The 19,530-nt window shown below is 57.0% G+C and overlaps 1 protein-coding gene across 3 annotated transcripts; it reads right to left on the bottom strand.

Annotated features, from left to right (window-relative positions):
- Positions 1-2,549: 2,549 nt before the first annotated feature.
- On the bottom strand, positions 2,550-18,546 carry ASIC1 (acid sensing ion channel subunit 1). Of its 3 annotated transcripts, none has more exons than XM_090128259.1 (12): positions 18,059-18,546; positions 17,109-17,503; positions 16,072-16,267; positions 4,755-4,905; positions 4,234-4,361; positions 3,898-4,048; positions 3,764-3,820; positions 3,528-3,681; positions 3,361-3,452; positions 3,069-3,148; positions 2,834-2,938; positions 2,550-2,691 (listed from the first exon to the last, which is right to left on the bottom strand). In XM_090128259.1, exons 2-12 carry the CDS (start codon positions 17,471-17,473, stop codon positions 2,587-2,589), a joined length of 1,584 nt encoding a protein of 527 aa, XP_089984385.1. In that variant the 5' UTR covers positions 17,474-17,503; positions 18,059-18,546; the 3' UTR covers positions 2,550-2,586. The 3 variants fall into 3 exon arrangements, with proteins under 3 accessions (XP_089984385.1, XP_089984386.1, XP_089984388.1); XM_090128260.1 differs by lacking the exon at positions 18,059-18,546 and adding an exon at positions 17,881-18,033; XM_090128262.1 differs by lacking the exons at positions 16,072-16,267; positions 17,109-17,503; positions 18,059-18,546 and adding an exon at positions 5,808-6,637.
- Positions 18,547-19,530: the final 984 nt, after the last annotated feature.

Here is a 19,530-nt window from a genome sequence, read left to right as displayed (position 1 = left end):
GGAAGAGACTGTGGGGCCAGGCCTGCTGCCTGCCCCTGCAGCAGGAGCTGCTGAGTGCCACTGCAGAGGTAGTGAGCATAGTGAGCTGCTCTGGCTTCACAGTGTCTGCCTGCAATTAATTTAGGTTCATTAACTCCCTTCTGGGCTTAGCTATATCGTCCTGTTCCTATTCAAAGCCCACCCTGTGGCCTTTGCAGCACCAGCTCTGGCAGAGGAGGACTGGAATAGCAGCAAGTCTCTTCTAGTTTGAATGCACACCACCCATCTGCTATTTCCAGGAGCAAGTTTGGCATTTCAGCATACCCTGCCCACTGCCCATTTGCTATTATTCAATCTCCATGGGGTCCCTAGGGCTTTTTTGGATGCCCAGTGCTGGATTTGGCATGCTACTTTAGTTCTTTGCAGCTAGAAATCTGAAGGACAGAAACTGTTTACAAATGGCTTGTACTACAGCTGCTACTAACTTGGTTAAAATAAAACCAGGTAATATTTGAGCCGGTGACTCGTTTCTGCTGACCTCAGGGATCTGTCCCAAAACAGAAGTGTTGGAGCTGCTGAAGATCAGCATCTGCACAGATGTGAATCCTCCTCCCTCTCCTTGGGAGCAGAAGTCCATTCCCATCCTGCACCCCCAAAGCATCTATTGGATGTCCTCATGGTGGAACAGGACCAGGGATGTGGGGCTGGAGCCCACCTGAGCACCAGGGCTCACTGAGGAGCATTTCCCACAGCACAGACAGGCTCAGTGCTCATCAATTTTATCATTCTTTATATCGTCGTTAAGAGTAGCAGGTATTGATGTACAATGCATCTGTCATCTTATTGTGCTTCCTATGAAAATGTGTGTACATAGTACAGATACCAGAGAGAATTCAACACTTTATACACTTGAAGGCATTCAGAGATCAGTAACAGAAAAAAAAATGGCACAAGAACAAGGCCTAGATGCTACGGAATGGATATCTACACTGATATGATGCATGTATAGATATATATATATATATATGTACACATATATATATAGTCATATATATTATATATAAGAAATATAAAATGCAGATGGCATAATAGAAACAAACCAAAAGTTGTATGTTCCAACAGGCGAGCCTCAAGGTCACATCCCAGCCCCATCTTTAAAAGCTTTAACGGGTGGAAAAGGAGGAAAATAAATACATGAAATGCAGTGAAACATTAGGAAAAATCCATAAGAAAATTTATGGATGCGGCCAACCTTTTGTCTTTGGGTGATTGCTGGATAACAAAGGACTGACCCCCAGTTCCTAATTTTGGTCAGGAAGCAAATAATAATAATGAGGATAATAACGGGGGAAAAAAAAAAAAAAAAAAAAAAAGGAAAAAAAAATCTAGAAATAAAAAAACTACTAAAAAGACTTATTGCAAAAGCTCTTAAAGAGAAGAAGCACTTCAGCCCCAGGAGGGCTCTTGCTTGGTGCGGGGGGCTGAGGGTGGCCAATGGCCCCACTGCTGGGAGGGGGCAGCGATGGGGAGAGCTGGGGGGCCCGGGCCGTGAGCTTTGATGGTACCCAGGGCTCGTGGCCCCCAGGGGTGGCCGTTGTTGGGGTTTGGGAGTGGGGTTGGGAGCCTGCAGCCCCGTGGACAATGTGCCGTGGGGTGTCCCTTAAATCTGTCCCTTTTTTGATGCTGGGGCTCCTATGGCTGCCCAGGCAACTTGGTGCCAATGGGAGCCAGAGCTTTCCTTATGCTTTTCTCCCCGAGGATGGTTGTTTTGAGGGCTGCATGGGGGGAACCCCAGATTTCCTGGGGTTTGTGGGGGTAGGGTGGCCACGCTGTGACAGGGCAATGAGGCCCCACACTGTGACAGGGCACCACACCATGATAGAGCCCCACACCATAACGGGGCCCCACACCATAACGGGGCCCCACACCGTGGCAAGGCCATACACTGTGATGGGGCCCCACGCCATAACAGAGCCCTACACCATAACCAGGCTGCAGCCCTCAGCGATCCCCCAAGGCACAGCCCTCCACCCAGCGGCCCAACGTTGCCCTCCCCGGGGCGGAGGCCGAGGAAGACATTTTGGAGAGGTGGAACTGCTCCGTTTTGTGCACATGGAGCGGCTGTGGGCGCCCAGGCAGGGCTGTCGTGGTGAGAGATCGCCCAGGGGGCTCTGCTGGGGCTCTGAGATGATGCCAGGCACGGGGACAGGCGCAGGCTGAAGCCTGGGGAGCAGAATGAGCATGGAGACAACGGACGGACGGACAGACGAACAGGGCTGTGGATGGAGACTCTGCGGCCCGAAGGCTGCTTCTTCTTGGCTTCTGGGTTTCTAGTTAAAAAGGCCGAGGGGAGCCGAGGGGGAGGAGACGGGGCAGGCCCGCGCCCCGGCCCGCTGTGCGTGGCTCCGCGGCTGGGCTGCAGCCTCCTCGAGTCTCTGAGCCAGCGCGGCCCGGCACGGCCGCCTGCCCCGAAATCTGAGGCCGCCGCTCTTGTCCGCGTCCCGCCGTGGCTTTGAGCGAGGTCCCCTGGCTGTGTCTCTCCTCTGGGAGAAGGGCAGCTCTCCGGAGGGCTTTGGTAGCTCGGGTTGTTGTACATCCAGACGTCGGTTAGCAGGTGAAGTCCTCAAAGGTGCCCCGGGCCGGGTGGTGAGGTAGGATGTTCGCTGCGTAGGTCATGCCGGCCGGGTGACCCCGTAGGCTCTCACAGGGATTCTGTAGGGGCAGAGATGGGATGCTGTGCTCACGGGTTTCACCCAGAACTGAGCCCTGTTTCCCTAGAGCACCAGTGCCTGCTGCCACTTCTCCCCCAGATGCTGCCACTGCCCCCCAACAAGACCCCCTGCCCGGCACTCACGTGGCGTTTCACGTCATCCATGCTCAGCGCAACGCCCTTGTCCGTGTTGTTCCTCTTGTGGTTTTTGCGGCACTTGCCCCGCCGGCACAGCCGGTGCTTGATCACCTGCAGGAGATGGCTTTCAGCTCCAGGATGGACCCCACCAAGGGGGGCTGCCCCAGCTGACAGGGGGGACGTGGTGCCAAGAAGGCTGTGCCAACCCCACAGGAATTGGGCACAGCATTTTGGGGCTCACCTCATAGGCGTAGTCAAACAGCTCCAGAACGGTGAGGATGCTGGCCCCGATAAACAGCCCCATCTGTCCTCCGATGTCACCTGGGGAGGAGAGGAAAACTCTCAGCAGGGTACTGGAGATGGAGCAGAGAAAGGGCAGAACTCATTGCTGCTGTGACCCTGGGGGTTGCTCTGTTCTGCACCCATGCTGTGTGCACACCCTGATGCCCCAGGATTGGGTTGACAGCATATGGGGCCACACTGAAGGGTGCCAACCTGAGCCCTCGGCACAGCCACCAGCCCGCAGTGCTCACCCAGCAATCCAGCCACCTCATACGCCTTCTTCTGCTCGATCGTCTCATAGTTTAGGGCTTCAAAGAAGATGTCCAGCACCAGGATGTTCTCCCTGCATGGGCAGAAAGCGGCATCAGGTCGTGGTGCTGGAGAGATGCACTGCCGCCCCATACCTGCGGTGCGTTACCCGATGTACTGCTCCGACTTGTTGTACTTCTTGGCCAGGTACTTGGCGGAGGCTTTGCTGGGGATCTTCACCATGGAGAGCTCTTTGCCATAGCGAGTGACGTTGCAGGGCATCTCACAGACGCAGTACTCATTGTCTTTCTCCACCAGGAAATCTGGGCAAGAAGAGAGATTTAAATGGGGATGTGGGAAACCCCGACGCCATCGGTTCAGTCCCATGGGACCGGGCAGCCTCACCTAAAGCTGGATCTGCGCACTCCTTGTACTGCTCTGGGGTGCAATAAGGGGCATCGCCTGCAGGAGACAGAACAGGTTTCCCATAGGACCGTATGCCCTGGGTTTGGGATGGGAGATAGTGATGCATAGCTCACCTGGCATGTGCACCATGCGGCAGTTGCAGTTCTCCACCAGGTAGCGGGTCTCGCAGTCGATGCGGCAGGCGGTGATGCTGTAAGTGTCGTAGAACTCCGAGTCACCCGTTGTTGCCTTACAGTCGCCCCAGGGAGGTGGCAGGTAGATGAGCTGAGAGGGAAGCCAGGGATAAGGAGAGAAGCACACGTCCCTGCAGCCCACAGCATGGTAAGGGGATGGAGCCTTGTGCGCCGCTCCCCATTTCCATCCCACTCTGGGGCAGGAGACAGGGATGCAGGGAGGGGGCTCAGCACTCCAGGGGGTGGGAGTGATTGAGCAGGGCCCACAGCCCCTACCCGCTGCTCCTGGCAGGATACAAAGGTCTGGAAGCCGGGTGCCACACCGAAGCCCAGCTGGTCGATGAGTGGAGGCTCATCCTGGCTGTGGATCTGCACCTTGATCCCAGCTTCAAATGAGGTCTCATCTGTAGCAGAGAGGAGCAGAGAGGAGCTGAGCCCTGCTGCAAGAAGGAAGAAAACTCTTCCTGTCTCTCACCCTTCCCTTTGGTGAATTCACTCCTTCACGTGTCCATGCACCCATCCATCCATCCACCCCGTGTTCTTGTCCCCTCCAACCCTGTGGTCCAGAGCTTGGAAAGAACAGTGTGGAAAGTTCCTGGCTCTATTTATAAACAAGTGATGGCTGCTTGTCTAAAGCGACAGGGAGTTGCCATGGCAAATAGCATAGACAAGGAGGAAAAAAGAAAGCAAAAGACCTGAAGTGGTGAGAAACAGAAGGAAGGAGCCTTGGGGATGTGGTCCTGTGAGGTGTGGAACTGGGAGGCTGCTGGAAAGCAGCCCAGGAGCTGCTGGGTTACCTGTTTCCCCCCACACTGGGAGGTACTCGTCCTGCTGGATGTCCAGCATGATCTCCAGGCCATTGCCAGTGCCCCCCTTCATGGTGATGAGCCGGGGTTTGCCGTCCTGCCCTGCATTGAAGGTGTAGCACTTCCCATAGCGTGTGAACACCTGTGGGAGAGGACACAAGGCTGAGGCTGGGGCCCCTCTGCTGGCCCCAAACTGCCACTGGCACCGTGGCATAGAGCTGGCACCAGCCCCAGAATGTGGCCATGCCCAGCCTGCAGGACAGACCAACCCAGGCTCCTGCCCCATGGGGTCTCTTAGCATCAGAGCTGCCTTTGCCCTGGTAGAAGGACAAGATCCCCACCAAGGCGATGAGTGCAGGTCAGTGAAGATGCTTTGCAGATTTGCAGCACTGTGATCCCGCAGCCCCAGGATGGCAGCACTCAGCCCTGTGCCCTCACCAGTATCTGCTCCATCACCTCCAATCCCACAGATGGGGGCTGGATAGGATCCTCAACCTCCTCCCCTTGCCCACCCCTCCTCTCACGTATTCCAGCTCTCACCGGCTGCCAGCACAGCTCCATGCTGCTGAGCTGCCACCAGCAAAGGGAGCATTTGGGGCCAACAGGCTGCAGGCTGCATACTGCCAAGCCCAGACCCCGAGGTGTGATGGGGATATGAGGATGGAGAGGTGTCTCATCAACACCAATGCCAGCAGGATGCCTGGCTGCCTGTCCCCAAGCATGGACAGCATCACCCATTGTGGCTGATCCAAAATGATGCCGGTGGGAGCTGCTGCCTTGCCCCTTTCCTCTCCTTATGGGGCCAGGAGACAGGCAGCAGGAATGCTCCAGGAGCCTGCTCTATGCCCAGGGCTTTGCTTTTCCCCATCCCAAGCTGCGAACGCGGCGCTCGTCACACTGAGCAGTCCCAGGCAGTGGAAAGGGGAGAGGAGAAGGTGCGATTGTAGGGCAGGTAAGGGGCGACAGGAGCCAGGAGACGACAGTGCCAGGCAAAAGAACTGTGCCACCATCTGGTCCCCAGGACAGTGGGACAGAGCTACTCACCGCCACGAAGTCTCCGGGGCCACACTGCTCGCCCCGGTAGCTGCAGCTCAGCAGCATGTCCTCCAGCTGGTGGCAAGTGCGGTTAAAAAACCCGTGCAAATTTAGGGGTTCATCCTCATCCCAAGAGCTGAACTGGGCTGGGACAAAGCCCAGCTCCATCCCAGGCTCATAGTCAACCAGGGGCGCGAGGTAGAGCAGGTCCTCGTGGCTGAGCTGTGAGACCCGCACCCGGTTGATGTTGCAGAAGGTGACAGCAGGGAAAGTCATCTCGGGGCTGTCCTCCTCACTGAGCAGTGTGACGTGGTGGTACTCCAGGTAGTACACAATGCGGTCGGCCACCTGGTAGAGGAAGACGGAGAGGGACAGGAGGAAAGCCAGCGCCCAGAGCGCCTGCCGGGCACCCAGGCTGCCCTCCACGAAGATGTGGCTCAGCCCATGCAGTGTGCAGCTGCTGGCAAAGGCCACGAAGTCTGTGGCTGCCCCTGCGTCCTCCTCTTCCTCCTCTTCTTCCTCCTCCTGCCCGTACAGGAACTCATCGGCTCCGTTCTCTCCTCTCCCAACTGCTGTGGCATCTCTTGGTGCTTCCTCGCTGGAGAAGGAGATGGTGCAGAATATCTGGAGGGGCATTATGCAGAGCGGGGATCCCAGGTGTGGGGTGGGGGTCCTGATCCTGCTGCAGGTTGGGGGTCTCCAATGGTGAATCAGTGCCTCATGGAGTGGGTGAGAGGGACTGGGATGGAGGAAGGGGAAAAGTTGGGAGCAGAGAAAGAGAAGGGAAAAGGAGTGAGAGGTGTGCAGTGATGCGCGGAGCGAGGGGAGAGGAGCAGAAGAAGAGCAGAGGGCTGCTGGGGGGGGGGGGGTGGGAGAGGAGGGGATATGAGGAGCCGGGGAGGAGCGAGGGGCGGTTCTGCGGGCTCCCCGCTCCCACGGGAGCAGCCCGGCTGCGGCTGGCAGGACGGAGTGAAGACGTTGCCGGCTCTGGGATGCGCTGCTGTGCTGGGAGCTGAAGGGCTGCCAGATCCGGGGTGCACAGCTGTGCATGGACGGGTGTGCACAGATGGGTGTGCATGGATGGGTTTACATGGATGTTGTGCGTGCAGGCACCTGGTATGCTGCATTCTCCATCCCCGGCAGCCTGATCAGAGGTTGCATCCATGCTGTCCCGCCGTGTGCCAGGCTGTTTCCGCAGCCTCCATCTGCTCGGCTCACCAGGGTCTCCAAGCTCTTCACCGTGGCAGCCAGAGATTGCCCAAAGCTCTGTGTCACCGTCCTGCCGTCATGTCCATCTGGGTGGTGCCAGTGAGGATGCTGTAGTGTTCCCAAGTGCTCCGTGCTGCTCATCCTGGTTGCACTCAACCCCATGGGCTCACCTCCCCGCACAGTGGGACAGCGATGTGAGCGTAGGCGATGCCTGAGGTTGGGTGTCTTCCAAGTCCATGCTGCTTTTTGCAGGATTTGGGCATTGTCATGTTTTGGGCGATGCCTCCTCCTGGAGAGCCACGCAGCGCATCGCCCCATGCTCTGCTCCATGTGGGGCACAGGGGACCCCCAGGGTCGGCGTTCAGGTGTGCAGGATGAGATCTGGGAGGCAGCCTTGGGATGGCATGGGGCTGGAGCTGGGTGAATCCAGGAGCAAAGGCATCACCCCCCACTCCCTGCAGCCCTGCGGCAGCACGGCCCCTTCTTGTGGTTTGCTTTTTTCCTGCACTCAGCACTTTGTGAAAGCATCCAATGTGACCACAGAGCAATCTCCAGCCCCATCCCAGCACCGCAGCCGCCATCGGCAGCCCGAGGGGAGGGGAGCTTCTGCATGTGGCACCACTTCAATGCACAGGAGCTGGGCAAGGGGGTTTGGCTGATGCATGGGTGCAACGAGCACACCCCAGCCCCTGCGTCAGCTGTGCATCCTTCCCCAAATGGCTCCTGGTCCCTGTGAACATCTGAGCTCATGGACACAGGTATCCCCAAAGCAGGTGAACAAATGAAATCAGGAAACCACTGAAGAACGGCTCTGATCCCTGTGTGAAGTTATCAGCTCTGCCAGAGCAAGAGATGAAATGTGTGGGGCGCGCACAGGGGACTGCCATCAAGGCTCAGCCAGGAGGAAAAATGCCAATGGGACAATGATGGGACAGCACAGTGTTACCTGAGGGTCCACCCTAGGTATCCCCACTCAATATTCCCCCAAACAGTCCTTTGTGTAAAGGGGACAAAGCAGAAGAACCAGACACAAAGCCAGGGAAAGCAAGCAAGCAAGCATGTGTGACCTTGGAGACAAGTGCCAGAGCCACAGGATGAAATTTCATAGGGCTGAGAGCAAGGTTGTGCCTTTGGGGAGCAACCTGGAGAGCCTCAGCTGGAAAAATCCTGGGAACGCAGCTGGGACTGGGGAGCTGGAAACCAGCAAGCCATAGGGACCAGGTCACAGCCCTTTGGTATTTGGATGGAGATGAGCTACAGCTGCACCATGGGCAGGGCCAGGCTTTAAAAGGCATCAGCTGGGAGAAGGCTTGGGGATTTGGGGCTGTTCAGTTTTGGGAGGTGGGGGTTTGGGATGTGGTCCAGGAGCTAACCCTGGAGGATGAGCAGGTGTGAGCTGGTTGAGGTCAGGGTGGGTTTTCTTCTGGTTCTGGTGTGAGCAAGTTGTTAATGCAGTCTAATGGTACAGGGAGCGGGGGGACTTTCGTTGTGCTTTTCAGAAGCAATTGCAGTAGGGTGAGGGAGGTGCTGTAATGAAAGCACTCCATCATTGTCTCACTTGGCTGAAGCCTGTGGGGAGCTCTGGGGCTGTCCCTGGGGAGGACAAATACTGCTTGGGGGTGAATGCTCAAAGGGATGAAGGTGACCAGGGGTGGGCACAGCCAGAAGTGTAGCAGAACTCGGAGGAACCCATCCTGATCCTGTGGCTGGGGACAACTTATGGCTGTGTCCCCAAGTTGGGGACATGCGGTCACCGTCCCAATTCCTGTGAATTTTGGCGATGTTGGAGGAGCCCTTGGACTCTCTCCAGCTCCTCTCTCAGCGGGAGATATTTTTTACCCTCTTCCAGGTAACGCTTTTGCGGGGGAGGGGGATGGGGGATGCTATAATTAACTGTGACATCAGCCCCCGTGGCAGCATGCGCCGGGATGCCGCCGCTGTGCCCCAACCTGGGTACGGGGATGCTCGGTGCCGTTGTGTCCCCCACAGCAGCAGGACCGTGGCAGCAGAGCGGTGTTTCCTTGCTCCATCGCTGTGTCTGCCCTCTGTCCGATCCCGCAGCGCCGGCACGGGCCGGGAGCACCGAGGTTCCCCGGAGCAGGGGAGCACGGAGGCGGCGGGGAGGGAGGGAGGCGGATGGGGGATTTGACAGCAGCGGCAGCAGCGCATTTCACAGCCTGTCACGCTTTAATGGCAGAGGAGATCAAAGCCGGGATGGAGTTATTCATAGAGATAAACCAATCCCCGAGGAGGCGAGGAGAAAACAACATTGTGAGCTCTGTTATCCCAGGCATGCAAACCGCAGCCCGGCCCCAGGAGGTGTCGCGGGTTCGCCTGGTTCCGTATCCAGGCGCTGGGGTGCGATGGGACTCATTGCAACCCCGCAGCAGCCGGGAGCAGGGGAGGGAGAGGATATTTGATGGGGCAGAGGGGCTGCGCTGCACCTGCATTGCGCAGCAAGGGGGAGAAAAGCAGATTTGCAGCGCGCTCCGGTGCCCGGAGGGGCTCTGCCCCACCACGAGGCGGAGATGGGGAAATCTCCGTCGCTCAGAGGCGGAGGAGTGGGGTGGGATGCGGGGATCCTGCAGCACTAATCCCACCGCCTTTATCAGATGCTACCACCTTGCCTTTGCTCGCTCCACCGGCCAAGCTGGGCGTACTGGTGTTATCCGCCCCTTTATCCCCCAGATTAGACGCTTCACAGTGGATTAGCATGTCACATTCTAATGCAGAAAAAAACGATGATTTAAATAAAAAATAATAAAAAAGAAAAGTTTTTGTCCATCTGTATGATTCCCCACCGCTGTCTTTTCCCCCACTTTGTCCCCGTGGGTGCAGCTGTGGGGAATGGAGCTGGTGGGTGATGTGGGATCGCTGCTCCCGACTCAGGGGACAAAGGATGGGGACGAAAGGCTGCTGTGGGGATGGCACTCTGCCCCAATGGCCCCATGCCACCCTGCCTGGGGCTGTTGGCTGCAGACCCATGTCCACAGCACAGGACTTTAATAAGAAACACATTATGGTGAATAACGCACTAAGTGGACTTCATTACAGACCTGGGGCCTCCCTGGCTGTTCCGTGTGATTTCCTATCAGACGAGCCTTATCTCCTTTCCAAACGTTCCCATTTAAACTCCATTAATCTTTCAAAACCTCCTCATCTCGGTGCTTCCCAGCCTGGTGCAGGTGCTGGCAGCACTGCAGGGCTCTGCAGCCCCACTGCTGGGGAGGGTCTGTGGACAAACCTCTATAGCTGTGCTCCTCCATGCACCCGCTGCCATACCCAAAGTGCTGAGCACTGATTTCTCCTCCTATACCCAAAAGCATCTGTAATACCGAGATATTTCTGCGTAACTTTTTCCCCATATGCAGCATTGGTTTTGCATTGTGGGGGTCGGTGCTGAGGAGCAGGGGGTGCTGTGAATTCCAGCCTTACTCCGTGCAGACACTTCTCCAAAAGCCTTCCTGTAGTTTTTGCTGCTTGCAAATTGCCTGTAAGCTGAGTTGTGATTTCTTTCTGACATCCTTCACGATTGCTTCGATGCTTGGTGCAAACCAATCCAAACAGACGCTTTTATTGGTGGGGGGGAAATTGTATTCTCATCCGGTTCCCTCGCTGTGTGCTGCGTGGTTTTCACATCTAATCTAATCCAAGCAAGGTGGATTGCTCGCACGGCCCCGCTCTGCAGCTGCTCCGGGTGCTGCAAGAAGGGGTTTGAAACCCCCACAAAGCAAAGGGATGGGGGACTCTGCCCTGGCTTGGACCTTAGGGAGACTGCCTGGATGCAGCGGGGAAGAAAAATAATGTTTGGGAATAATAATGGTAATTTAAAACCAAGAATTGTAACATCCAGTTGGGAAGGCCAGTATACATACAGAAAGCCTGAGCCTGAGATGGTGAAGAGCATCTCGAGTCATGGCTGTTTCAGGAGTTGCAGTGCAGCTCGGAGGGCTCTGACCAAACTCTCTGCAGATGATAAAACAGCGGCAGCTATAAAAAGGCAGAGAAATTAGACCTGAGGCAAAGGGCTGTGGGATGGTCCTTTTCTCAGCTCTCTCTGTGCCCTTCTGCCATGGCTCCTGGCTCAGTGCTGGGGGACACAGGGGAAAGGAATCACATCAGTTGTGCATTTCTTCCAGATTGCTGCTGTTGCCCATCACGCTGTGTGCTGGTGCTGCTGTTCCAATGGGGCCTCTGATCAATATGGAAAGGAGATGAAGGGGAAATCATTTGCACGAATTCCCATTTCCTGGTGGTGTTTTGGTGCTGCGTTCCCAGCCTGCAGCTTCCCCTGGAGCTGGTGGCCATGGGGCTGTGCCCAAAGCTCTGCGGTTGTGGACTCCCCACCTCCATCTGCACACCCTCCTCATCTCTTTCAGCAGCTGAAGATACCATTTAACCTTATTAATAATTATTAATAATTCATTTGTTAATGGTTTTGTGTGCAAAAGCATCTCAAGAGGAACAGTAACAGCCCTGCAGGACCCCAGCGTGCATCTGAGGTGCTCTGAGCTCTTGGCACAACATGCAATGTGCTTTTGGGTGTGCAAAGCTCTTGAGGCGTGCATGCCACCTCTGGGTGTACATGGTGGATTGGGGTGTGCAAAGAGCTTTGGATGTGTACATCACCCACGGGTGTGCACTATGCACTGAGCGTGCAAAGTGCTTTAGCTGTACAAGATGCATGAAGGTGTGCAGTGTGTTGGATGTGCATAGCACCTCCAGGTGTGCACAATGCATTGGAGTGTGCAAAGTGCATTAGTTGTAGAAGGTTTTTTGGGGTGTGCAAAACATGTGCTTTGGGTGTGCATGGTACCTGCAGGTATGCATGGTGTGTTGGGGTGTGCAGAGTGCATGAGGAGTGCACAACACCTCTGTGTGTGCACAGTTGTGCATGCCTCAGTGGCTGTGCAAGACATCTGTGGGCATGCAAAGTGCTTTAGGTATACAAACACCTCTGTGTGTGCAATGTTTTTGGAGTGTGCACCACACCTCTGGGTGTGTAAAGAATTTTGCGTGTACAAAATGCACTGGGATACACAAAGTGCTTTGGATGAATTTGACATCTCCAGGTGAGCAAAAGTACTTAAAGTTCACAATGCATTGGGGTGAGCAAAATGCTTTTGTTGAGCACGGCACCTCTGGGTGTGCATTGTTCCCACACTTGCACAGTGCACACACGTGTGCAGCAGCTCTGGGCGTGTTGTTGGGGTGGGCTGCATCCCCAGGCTGGGGACTCAGTGCCCTGTGCTGCTCCTGCTGCTGCTGCTTGTTCTCTTCTCTGCCTCCCTACCTCCTGGTAGGAGTGGTGCTGCTCCATGCCCACAGCTTCCAGGTGCTAAATGATGCATCTGCTCCGTGGCAGAGCTGCTGGTGAAGCAGCTGCAGGGTGCAGACATACATGAGCCCCCGCTGTGCTGTGTCCAGTGTTGGTGGTTCCCAATGCTCCTCTGCTGCTTCTGGCTCTGCCAAAATCCCACTGGGTTCAGTGGCATCGCTCCCATGCAGGAATAGGAATGGTGAAAACAGGTGAAATGCAACAGGCTTCGAGCAAACGGCACGGGGTGAGCAGAAATGTGCATGGCTGAGGGATCCCAAACTCCATACCCTGAGGGCATCCACTGCTGGAAAAGCCCCAGCAAAGCCAAGGAGACACAGAGCAGAGCTCCCGGTGCCTCCGCTCTGTGCCCAAGGGCTGCATGGCTTAAGGGCTTCTTTGCTTTGAGCAAAACACCAACAGGCAGAAATCCTCTAAGCGGGCAGAGCCGGGTTGTTCCCGACCCACCTGCGGCCGCTCCTCTGCTCCATCACCTCCAATTACTCTGTGCAGCACAGTCGGATCCCATGCGGTTCACTTGGAAAATGCTGCAAGCTCCGGGGTCAATGGAACCACAGCTCAACAGCACAACGTGGGGGGAGCCAGGCCTGGCGGTGCTGCTGGGGGGGGACCCCGGGGACAACCGCCGGAGGTGCAACATAGCATGGAGATCACAGCGACACGCGAATGGTTTCAAGCGCTGATGAGTTATTTAGCAGCCTGCTTTCAGGAGCCGTTTATGTGCGTCGCTCGTGTGTTTTACACCATTTGTAAACGTGGTGCTCTGCAGGGCTCATCCGTCAGGTCCCCAGGTTGGTTTTGCAGAGTGTGAATGGAGCCGTGTGGTTTTTGTTTGGGAACTCCGTGCAGCTGTGGGATCTCAGCGGTGCTGCGCTCTCAGCTGTGTCGGAGATGCTCCACACTTTGTGGTTATCCGTGGGCACTTTGCTGTGGGGACACTGAACTCACTGCAGGGCTCTGGGCTCACGATGCTGGTGTCCATCAGTGGGTGCTGGGGGGCTCAGAGGGGCTGGAGGGACAGCGAGGTGTTCCTGATCCGTTCTCCATTACAGCAGCTCCGGAGAAGGGAGGAAGAAAAGGAGGAGCGTGGTATGGGTTCGCACCAGAGCCTTCCTGCTCCCTCCCTTCTCATCCTCTCTGAGCTCATTGCTTCCAGGGCAGAGGACACACGTGGCAGTACCATGATCCCTGTGTCAGACTCAATTCTCCCCAGTGCCAGCTCAGCCCTGGAGCCTGATGGGAGTGGTCCAGAGGTCTCAACCCTCTGCAATGATCCGCGGTGCCCCCATGTGCTGCCAGAGGCTGCCAAGCCCCAAAGCACAACAGGGATGGGGACATGTGGACATAGCTCTCCCTCAGGATGGGCTGCAGAGATGCAAGAAGGAAAACTGCAAACGTATCATAATGGGCATGGCAGCATCATCTCAACAGCATTGTGCCCAAAAGGGATTTTGCAGAGTCAAGCACACAGCATTGCCCCCAGCTTTAAGGTGGTTTGCATAGGACAGCCCCACTTCTCATCCCAAGTCCAAGGGTGAAGAGGATGTTTCTCCTCCTTTTCCCTGGGATGCAAAGAAAATGAATGGGCTTTGAAGCCCTACTTAGAGATGGGACTCCTGGGCCTTTCTCTTGCTGGGTGAGGAGCAGATCCATGGGGTGTGAGCTCCCTACACATCGCCAGCCTAGAATGCTGTGGAGGGAGGGGGAGCTTCATGGACCCCAGGCACCCACCTGGTGCTGGAAAGGCTGTGAAGAGCCAGGGGAGGGATTGGTGCCTCCATGCTGCATCCCCAGATCTCTTTAAAGGCTTCGGTGCTCTAAACAGGACCAAAGTTAGATGGTTGCAAAGGTGATGGAGGCAGAAGGGACCAATCTCCGTCCCCAGCTGTACACAGCTTCTTTCCAGCACATGGGATCTGGGCAGCCCTAAAATCCCCCTGACAGTGCTCCCAGATACAGCATCTCCTCTGTATCAGTCAGAGGAGGGGGCAGTGCTGTCTGTGATAGTGTCTGCCCAGGCATCCCTCCTGCCTGAACTGTGTTAGGGGGCCCAGAACATAGAGGGGAGCACGGGGGCAGTGGGACCAGTAATGAGGCAATGCAAGCTGGGGGATGTGGTGCATCATATAGGGATATGGAGCATCACATAGGGACATGGAGCATCACATTGAAACGTGGAGCATCACAAAGGGACATGGATCATTGCTTGGGGACATAGAGCATTGCACAGAGGTGATAGAACATTATACGGGCACATGGAGCATCACACAGGGACACAGAACATTGCATAGGGGTGATGGAGCAACACATAGGGATGTGGAGCATTGCATAAGGACATGGAGCGTCACACAGGCAATGGAACATTACATGGAGACAATGGGGCATCACATGGGGAAGTAGAACGTGATGTAGGGATGCAGAGCATTGCTCAGGGATGGTCCCACTGCTGCCCTGGCACCCATTGGTTTCAGTTAGTGCCATTGGACCCAGAGCAGCACAGAGGAGCTCAGCACAGACAGACGCAGGAGGGAGTGGTGAAGAGGAAGGAATGAACCTTTGGGTCAAACCAAAAGCTGCTGCCAAACCCACAAGGGGACAGGGTCAAGGTTTCCCAAACAACACCATCCCCATCCCCAGCACACACAGTTCCACCGGCGCACGGCTGCAAGGGAAATCCAACGAGCAACATAAATACAGCACTGAGCCAGCTTTTTCTAATCAAATCCATTAAATCATCCAAACCTGCTTGCAAAGAATAATCCAGGCAGTAATAATAAACCAGCTGCACGTCTATTTTGCTTCTCCCGCTTTGAGCAGAGGGGGAAGGAGGGTGCTTGGATCCTAACGGCGGATATAAGGACACAGCAGGAGGGTCCCTGAGGATGCTCTGGTGCAGAAAACACTGGGGAGCACCAAGCATCAAAGCTTGTGGTGGCACACGTGGGCTGGGACCTGACCCTGCTGAGGAGGATCCAACCCCCTCGCCTCCATTTAACAACCAAACAACAGAGGAGCTCTCTATCCCAAGAGCCTGCCAAGGGAATTTAGTGCTGGAGATTAAAATCCCTCATATAGCACTGGGATGTGTGCAGCAGCCCTGGGGACACCCAGCCGGTGCCTCGGCACGTGCTGCAGCTTTGTCATGTGAGGTGAGCAGGATGTCCCCAAGGCCACAACAGGGACAGGGACGGGGACCCCAGAGCTGTGTGCTCCACACCAGAGCCAAACAGACAAGGCAGCTGATGGGGAGAGGCAGCCACGGGGCACAAAGGCGTTATTGTGCACTGGAGCCACGCGTCAGTGTGAAATGCAGCCTCTGTGCTGCACTGCTGGGACCCGCTGTCCCCAAGGGCTCACAGGGCTTCCCCTGCTCCTTGCTGGCCATAGCCAGGCCTCTCCCTGCTGTGCCACCAACACACGTGAAGAAATCACCAGCTCCCAGACAGCCACAGGAGGAGGCATCCATCCATCCCTCCATCCATCCCTCCATCCATCCCTCCATCCATCGCTCCATGTGCAGTGGTTTCCAGCTCAGATATCCAGCCCAGCATGCACAACCCTGCATAACCCGGAGTGCTAAGCCCAAGCAGCATCCCCTGGAGCCCCCTCAGCAATGCTGCTGCCCCTTCTTTGGGATCCAAAAGGAGGGAGGAATGGTGGTAGGCAGATCAACGCCCTCCTTGCATGGAATTCACAGCCTGGGGAGGGGGCTGTGGGGGCACTCACCACTTTGAAGTCTTCGGGGCTGCACTGCTCTCCACGGAAGAAGCAGGAGAGCAGCATCTCCCGGATGTCGTGGCCGGCACGGTCATAAAACTCCAACATATTGAAAGGTTTGGGTTTGAAGTTTCGGAAGTTCGCCTTATCCTGCAGGATTTCCAGCTGCTTCTCATCAGCTGTCTGCGTGTCCGGGATCTCGTATCTTAGGGGAAAGAGCAGGCAGAGGCTTAGGCCTGGCTGTGGTGGCTTAACATGAGCTGCTCCTATCCCAACCCAGGGCAAAAGCACATGGCATCTTTAGGGCTCTCAGCAACACAACCTGGATGGGCAAAGAGGTGTCCCATGCATTCAGCCATCAGCATCTTCCTAAAGGGTCACCACAGCCCCTTTGACAGCACCAAACCCAGACCAACTGCTCCACAATCAGACCTGCAGAGGTCCCAGCTCAGGGCAGCCTAGTGCATGCCCTACGTACCTAAATATGCACAGGCAGAGACTGTTGCTTGGCCCAGGAACATGACGGTGGCTCAGCAGCACCAAAGAGCTGCTACAGGTATGGGGATGGGCTGGGTAGGGTGGATGAGGGGTCTCACTCTGGCTACAGCACTGTGGGGTCCTGCAGCCCAAGGGATGACTGCAGTGTACTGGTAGCAAGCAGGAGCTTCACCTGCTGGCCGTACAGCATGGAGCTGCGTTTTGAGGCTGGAATCACATGTGCTGGGTCCAAGCACGGGGACTGGAACCACGTGTGCTAGGATCCATGCACTGGGGCTAGAACAGGGTGCCCTGAGATCCATGCACTGGGGCTGGAACAGGGTGTTCTGGACCCCCAGGAGCAACTCCATGCCCAGGAGCAGGAGCTAGACCTGGAGGACACCCTCCAGGTAGGGCTGTGCATGCTTGTACCCAGGTGCAAAGCCGAGCTGCCTCAGGATGCTCTTCCTTACAGAGATGAAAGCATCACACAGCAGTGCAGCAGGACACATGGTGACACGCTGAGCTGGGGACAGAGGTGTCACCTGGGGCCACTTCAGGACACCCACCTGTTATTGAGCAGGGCGAGGAGCTCTCCGGCGTGGTACAGGTCGTTCTTGGTCACCCGGCTGAAGCGGAACTCGTTGAGGTTGCAGAAGGTGACAGCGGGGAAGGTGAGCCTGGTGGCAGCCACCTCGTCCAGCTTGGTGACATGCGGGTAGAGGAAGTAGTACTGGATGCGGTTGGTGCAGACGAGGGCGAGCAGCGCCAGCGAACCCATGAAGCAGAGCGCCCAGACCACGCGCTTCAGAGACAGCCGCTCGTAGGAAAAGATGTGTGAGATCCCGTGCAGGGTGGAGCTGCTGGCGAAGGCCTGGATGCTCACCGGCTGCCCGCTGTCCACCTCCTCCTCGTCCACCTTCAGGTCCATCATGGTCCGCACCGGCAGCCTGGGGGGGCCACTCTGTGGGGAAAGGGACCGTTGGGTGCCCAATGCCACCTCCTGGGTGTCACCGCCGCCTGATGCGTCCCGGTGAGGGAATGCTGGGGTGCACCTCTGAGCACTGCCATCCCCACTGCTGGGGGTGCACTCTCACACGGGGCAGCGCTTTGCTGAGCCCCGCTCTCCCCCCGCACCCTCTCTATTCTATCTCTGAATTTCTTGGGGTGCAGCATCTTGCACCTCCTCCCTCCTCCCACCTCCTCACTGCCCTCCCCATCCCACAGCACGACTGAGGTGTTGTGCCCCCCCCCCGGCACCCCCGCAGCACGCATCCCCTCCGCCTCCCCCGAATGGCACCAACGCATCGACAAAGAGACGAAGGAGGGGAGGATGCAAACCTGGAGTCAGGGCCGCTGCGACGCGGGTGCCGGGGATGGGGCCGACCTCCCTCCGCCGGGGTGGGAAGACGAAGCCGGGAGCGGGGATGGAGGGTGCGAGCGGCACCGAGCCCGGCAGCGGCGGGCGAACCGGAAAAGAAAAGGAGGGGGGGGGGAATAAAAATAGCCTCGGCGGTACCTTTGGTGCAAGCGTGGGAGCGGGGATGCGTCGGGGCCTCGCTCAGCGCTGCGCAGGGGGACCGGAGGCGACCATTGCCGGAGAGAAGGCGACCGATGGGTGCGAGGAGAGGAGCGGGAGGCGAGCGGGAGGCTGCTGCCTTGCCAACCACATGGAGCGATGGATGGAGGGATGGAGGGATGGATGGATGGATGGATGCCTCCCCCTGTGGCTATCTGGGAGCTGGTGATTTCTTCAGATGCATAATCCGCATGAAGTCATTGTCTGTGCGCTGGTGGGGCCGGAGGCCGCCGAGGGGTGCCGCAGGCCGGTGGGCAGCGAGGAGGAGGAGGAGGAGGAGGAGAAGGAGGAGGAGGGAGAGGCGGAGGAGCCGGGAGCTCCAGCGATTGCAGGCTGCTGGCAGGGGCTGTTGGTGCTGCTGCCGTGTGCGTGTGGGGATGTGTGTGTGCGTGTGCATGCGTGTGCCGCTCCCATCCCCCAGCGCCTCGCAGCAGGGCTGCAGCTCCCCGCATCCCCCCGGTTCCCCCCCTGGCCCCCACACCGCTCTGACCCCGCTCTCCTCGGGTCGCAGCCTCCGCTGCCCTCTGGGTTTCACCTGCGGGCGGCCAGATCCCACCTGATGTCTCCGTCTGCTTTGGGGCAGCAGTGTGGCACTCACTTTTGGACACGACCCCGGCATGATGCTCGCTGCAGCGGGGACCTGACCCTGCAGGGCTGCTGTCCCTTCCCCTCTCCTGGCTGTGCACCTTTGGCTGCTTCTAAAGCAATCAGAATGGTGCTGCTGTCCCCTGGGTGCTTCCCTACGGGGTGCTGGGTGCTCTCCTCCTCCCCAGATCAGCACAGGAGAGCTCAGGGTTCTCCCAGCACTGCAGCATCCCTGAGCCCCTTCCCCTCTTTCTCCCCACCATGAAGCTGGGGGGCCCCCACTCAGCCCCAGGCATGCAGCAAGCACCTGTCCGCCGTGCCCAGGAAGGTGGCTGCAGTCAGATGGAAAAGAACGCCTCGGCGTTCCAATGTGATGTTGGGAGGACAGCCTAGCCTTACCCTGAAAGCGTCACCTGGCCCAAAGGTGCCCTCCCAGCACATCCTCACTGTCTGCCTTGTGCCTCATGGGAATGTGGGGAGTTCAGGGTACAGCGAGGTCAGGCATGTGCACCCTGTCCCCAGATCTCATGTCTTGGACATGCTTGGTTTGGTCTAACTCTGGAACACACTGTTCTAGTCTTGGACCTCACCCTTCCCTTGCTGGACCAGAAATCTGCTGCTTTGCAGTGGGTCCCTATAGGGACACCACCCCTATAGGGACAGAAATGGGTTTTGGGGATGCCCCACTGAGCCTGTGCCCCCCTTGCTTGCCCTGTTAGTGAGCTATGAGGCCAACACCTCCTCCGGACAGCCTCCTCTCCACTGGGGCTGCCAGTGGAAACCTGATGAAGGATGTGCTCCTTGTCTAAGGGATCAGAACCTTCACA

The sequence above is a fragment of the Phasianus colchicus genome, chromosome 33, assembly GCF_987193195.1.
Source record: "Phasianus colchicus chromosome 33, bPhaCol1.hap1.1, whole genome shotgun sequence".
Lineage (NCBI taxonomy): Eukaryota > Metazoa > Chordata > Aves > Galliformes > Phasianidae > Phasianus > Phasianus colchicus.
This window is presented reverse-complemented; position numbering and strand designations above follow the sequence as displayed.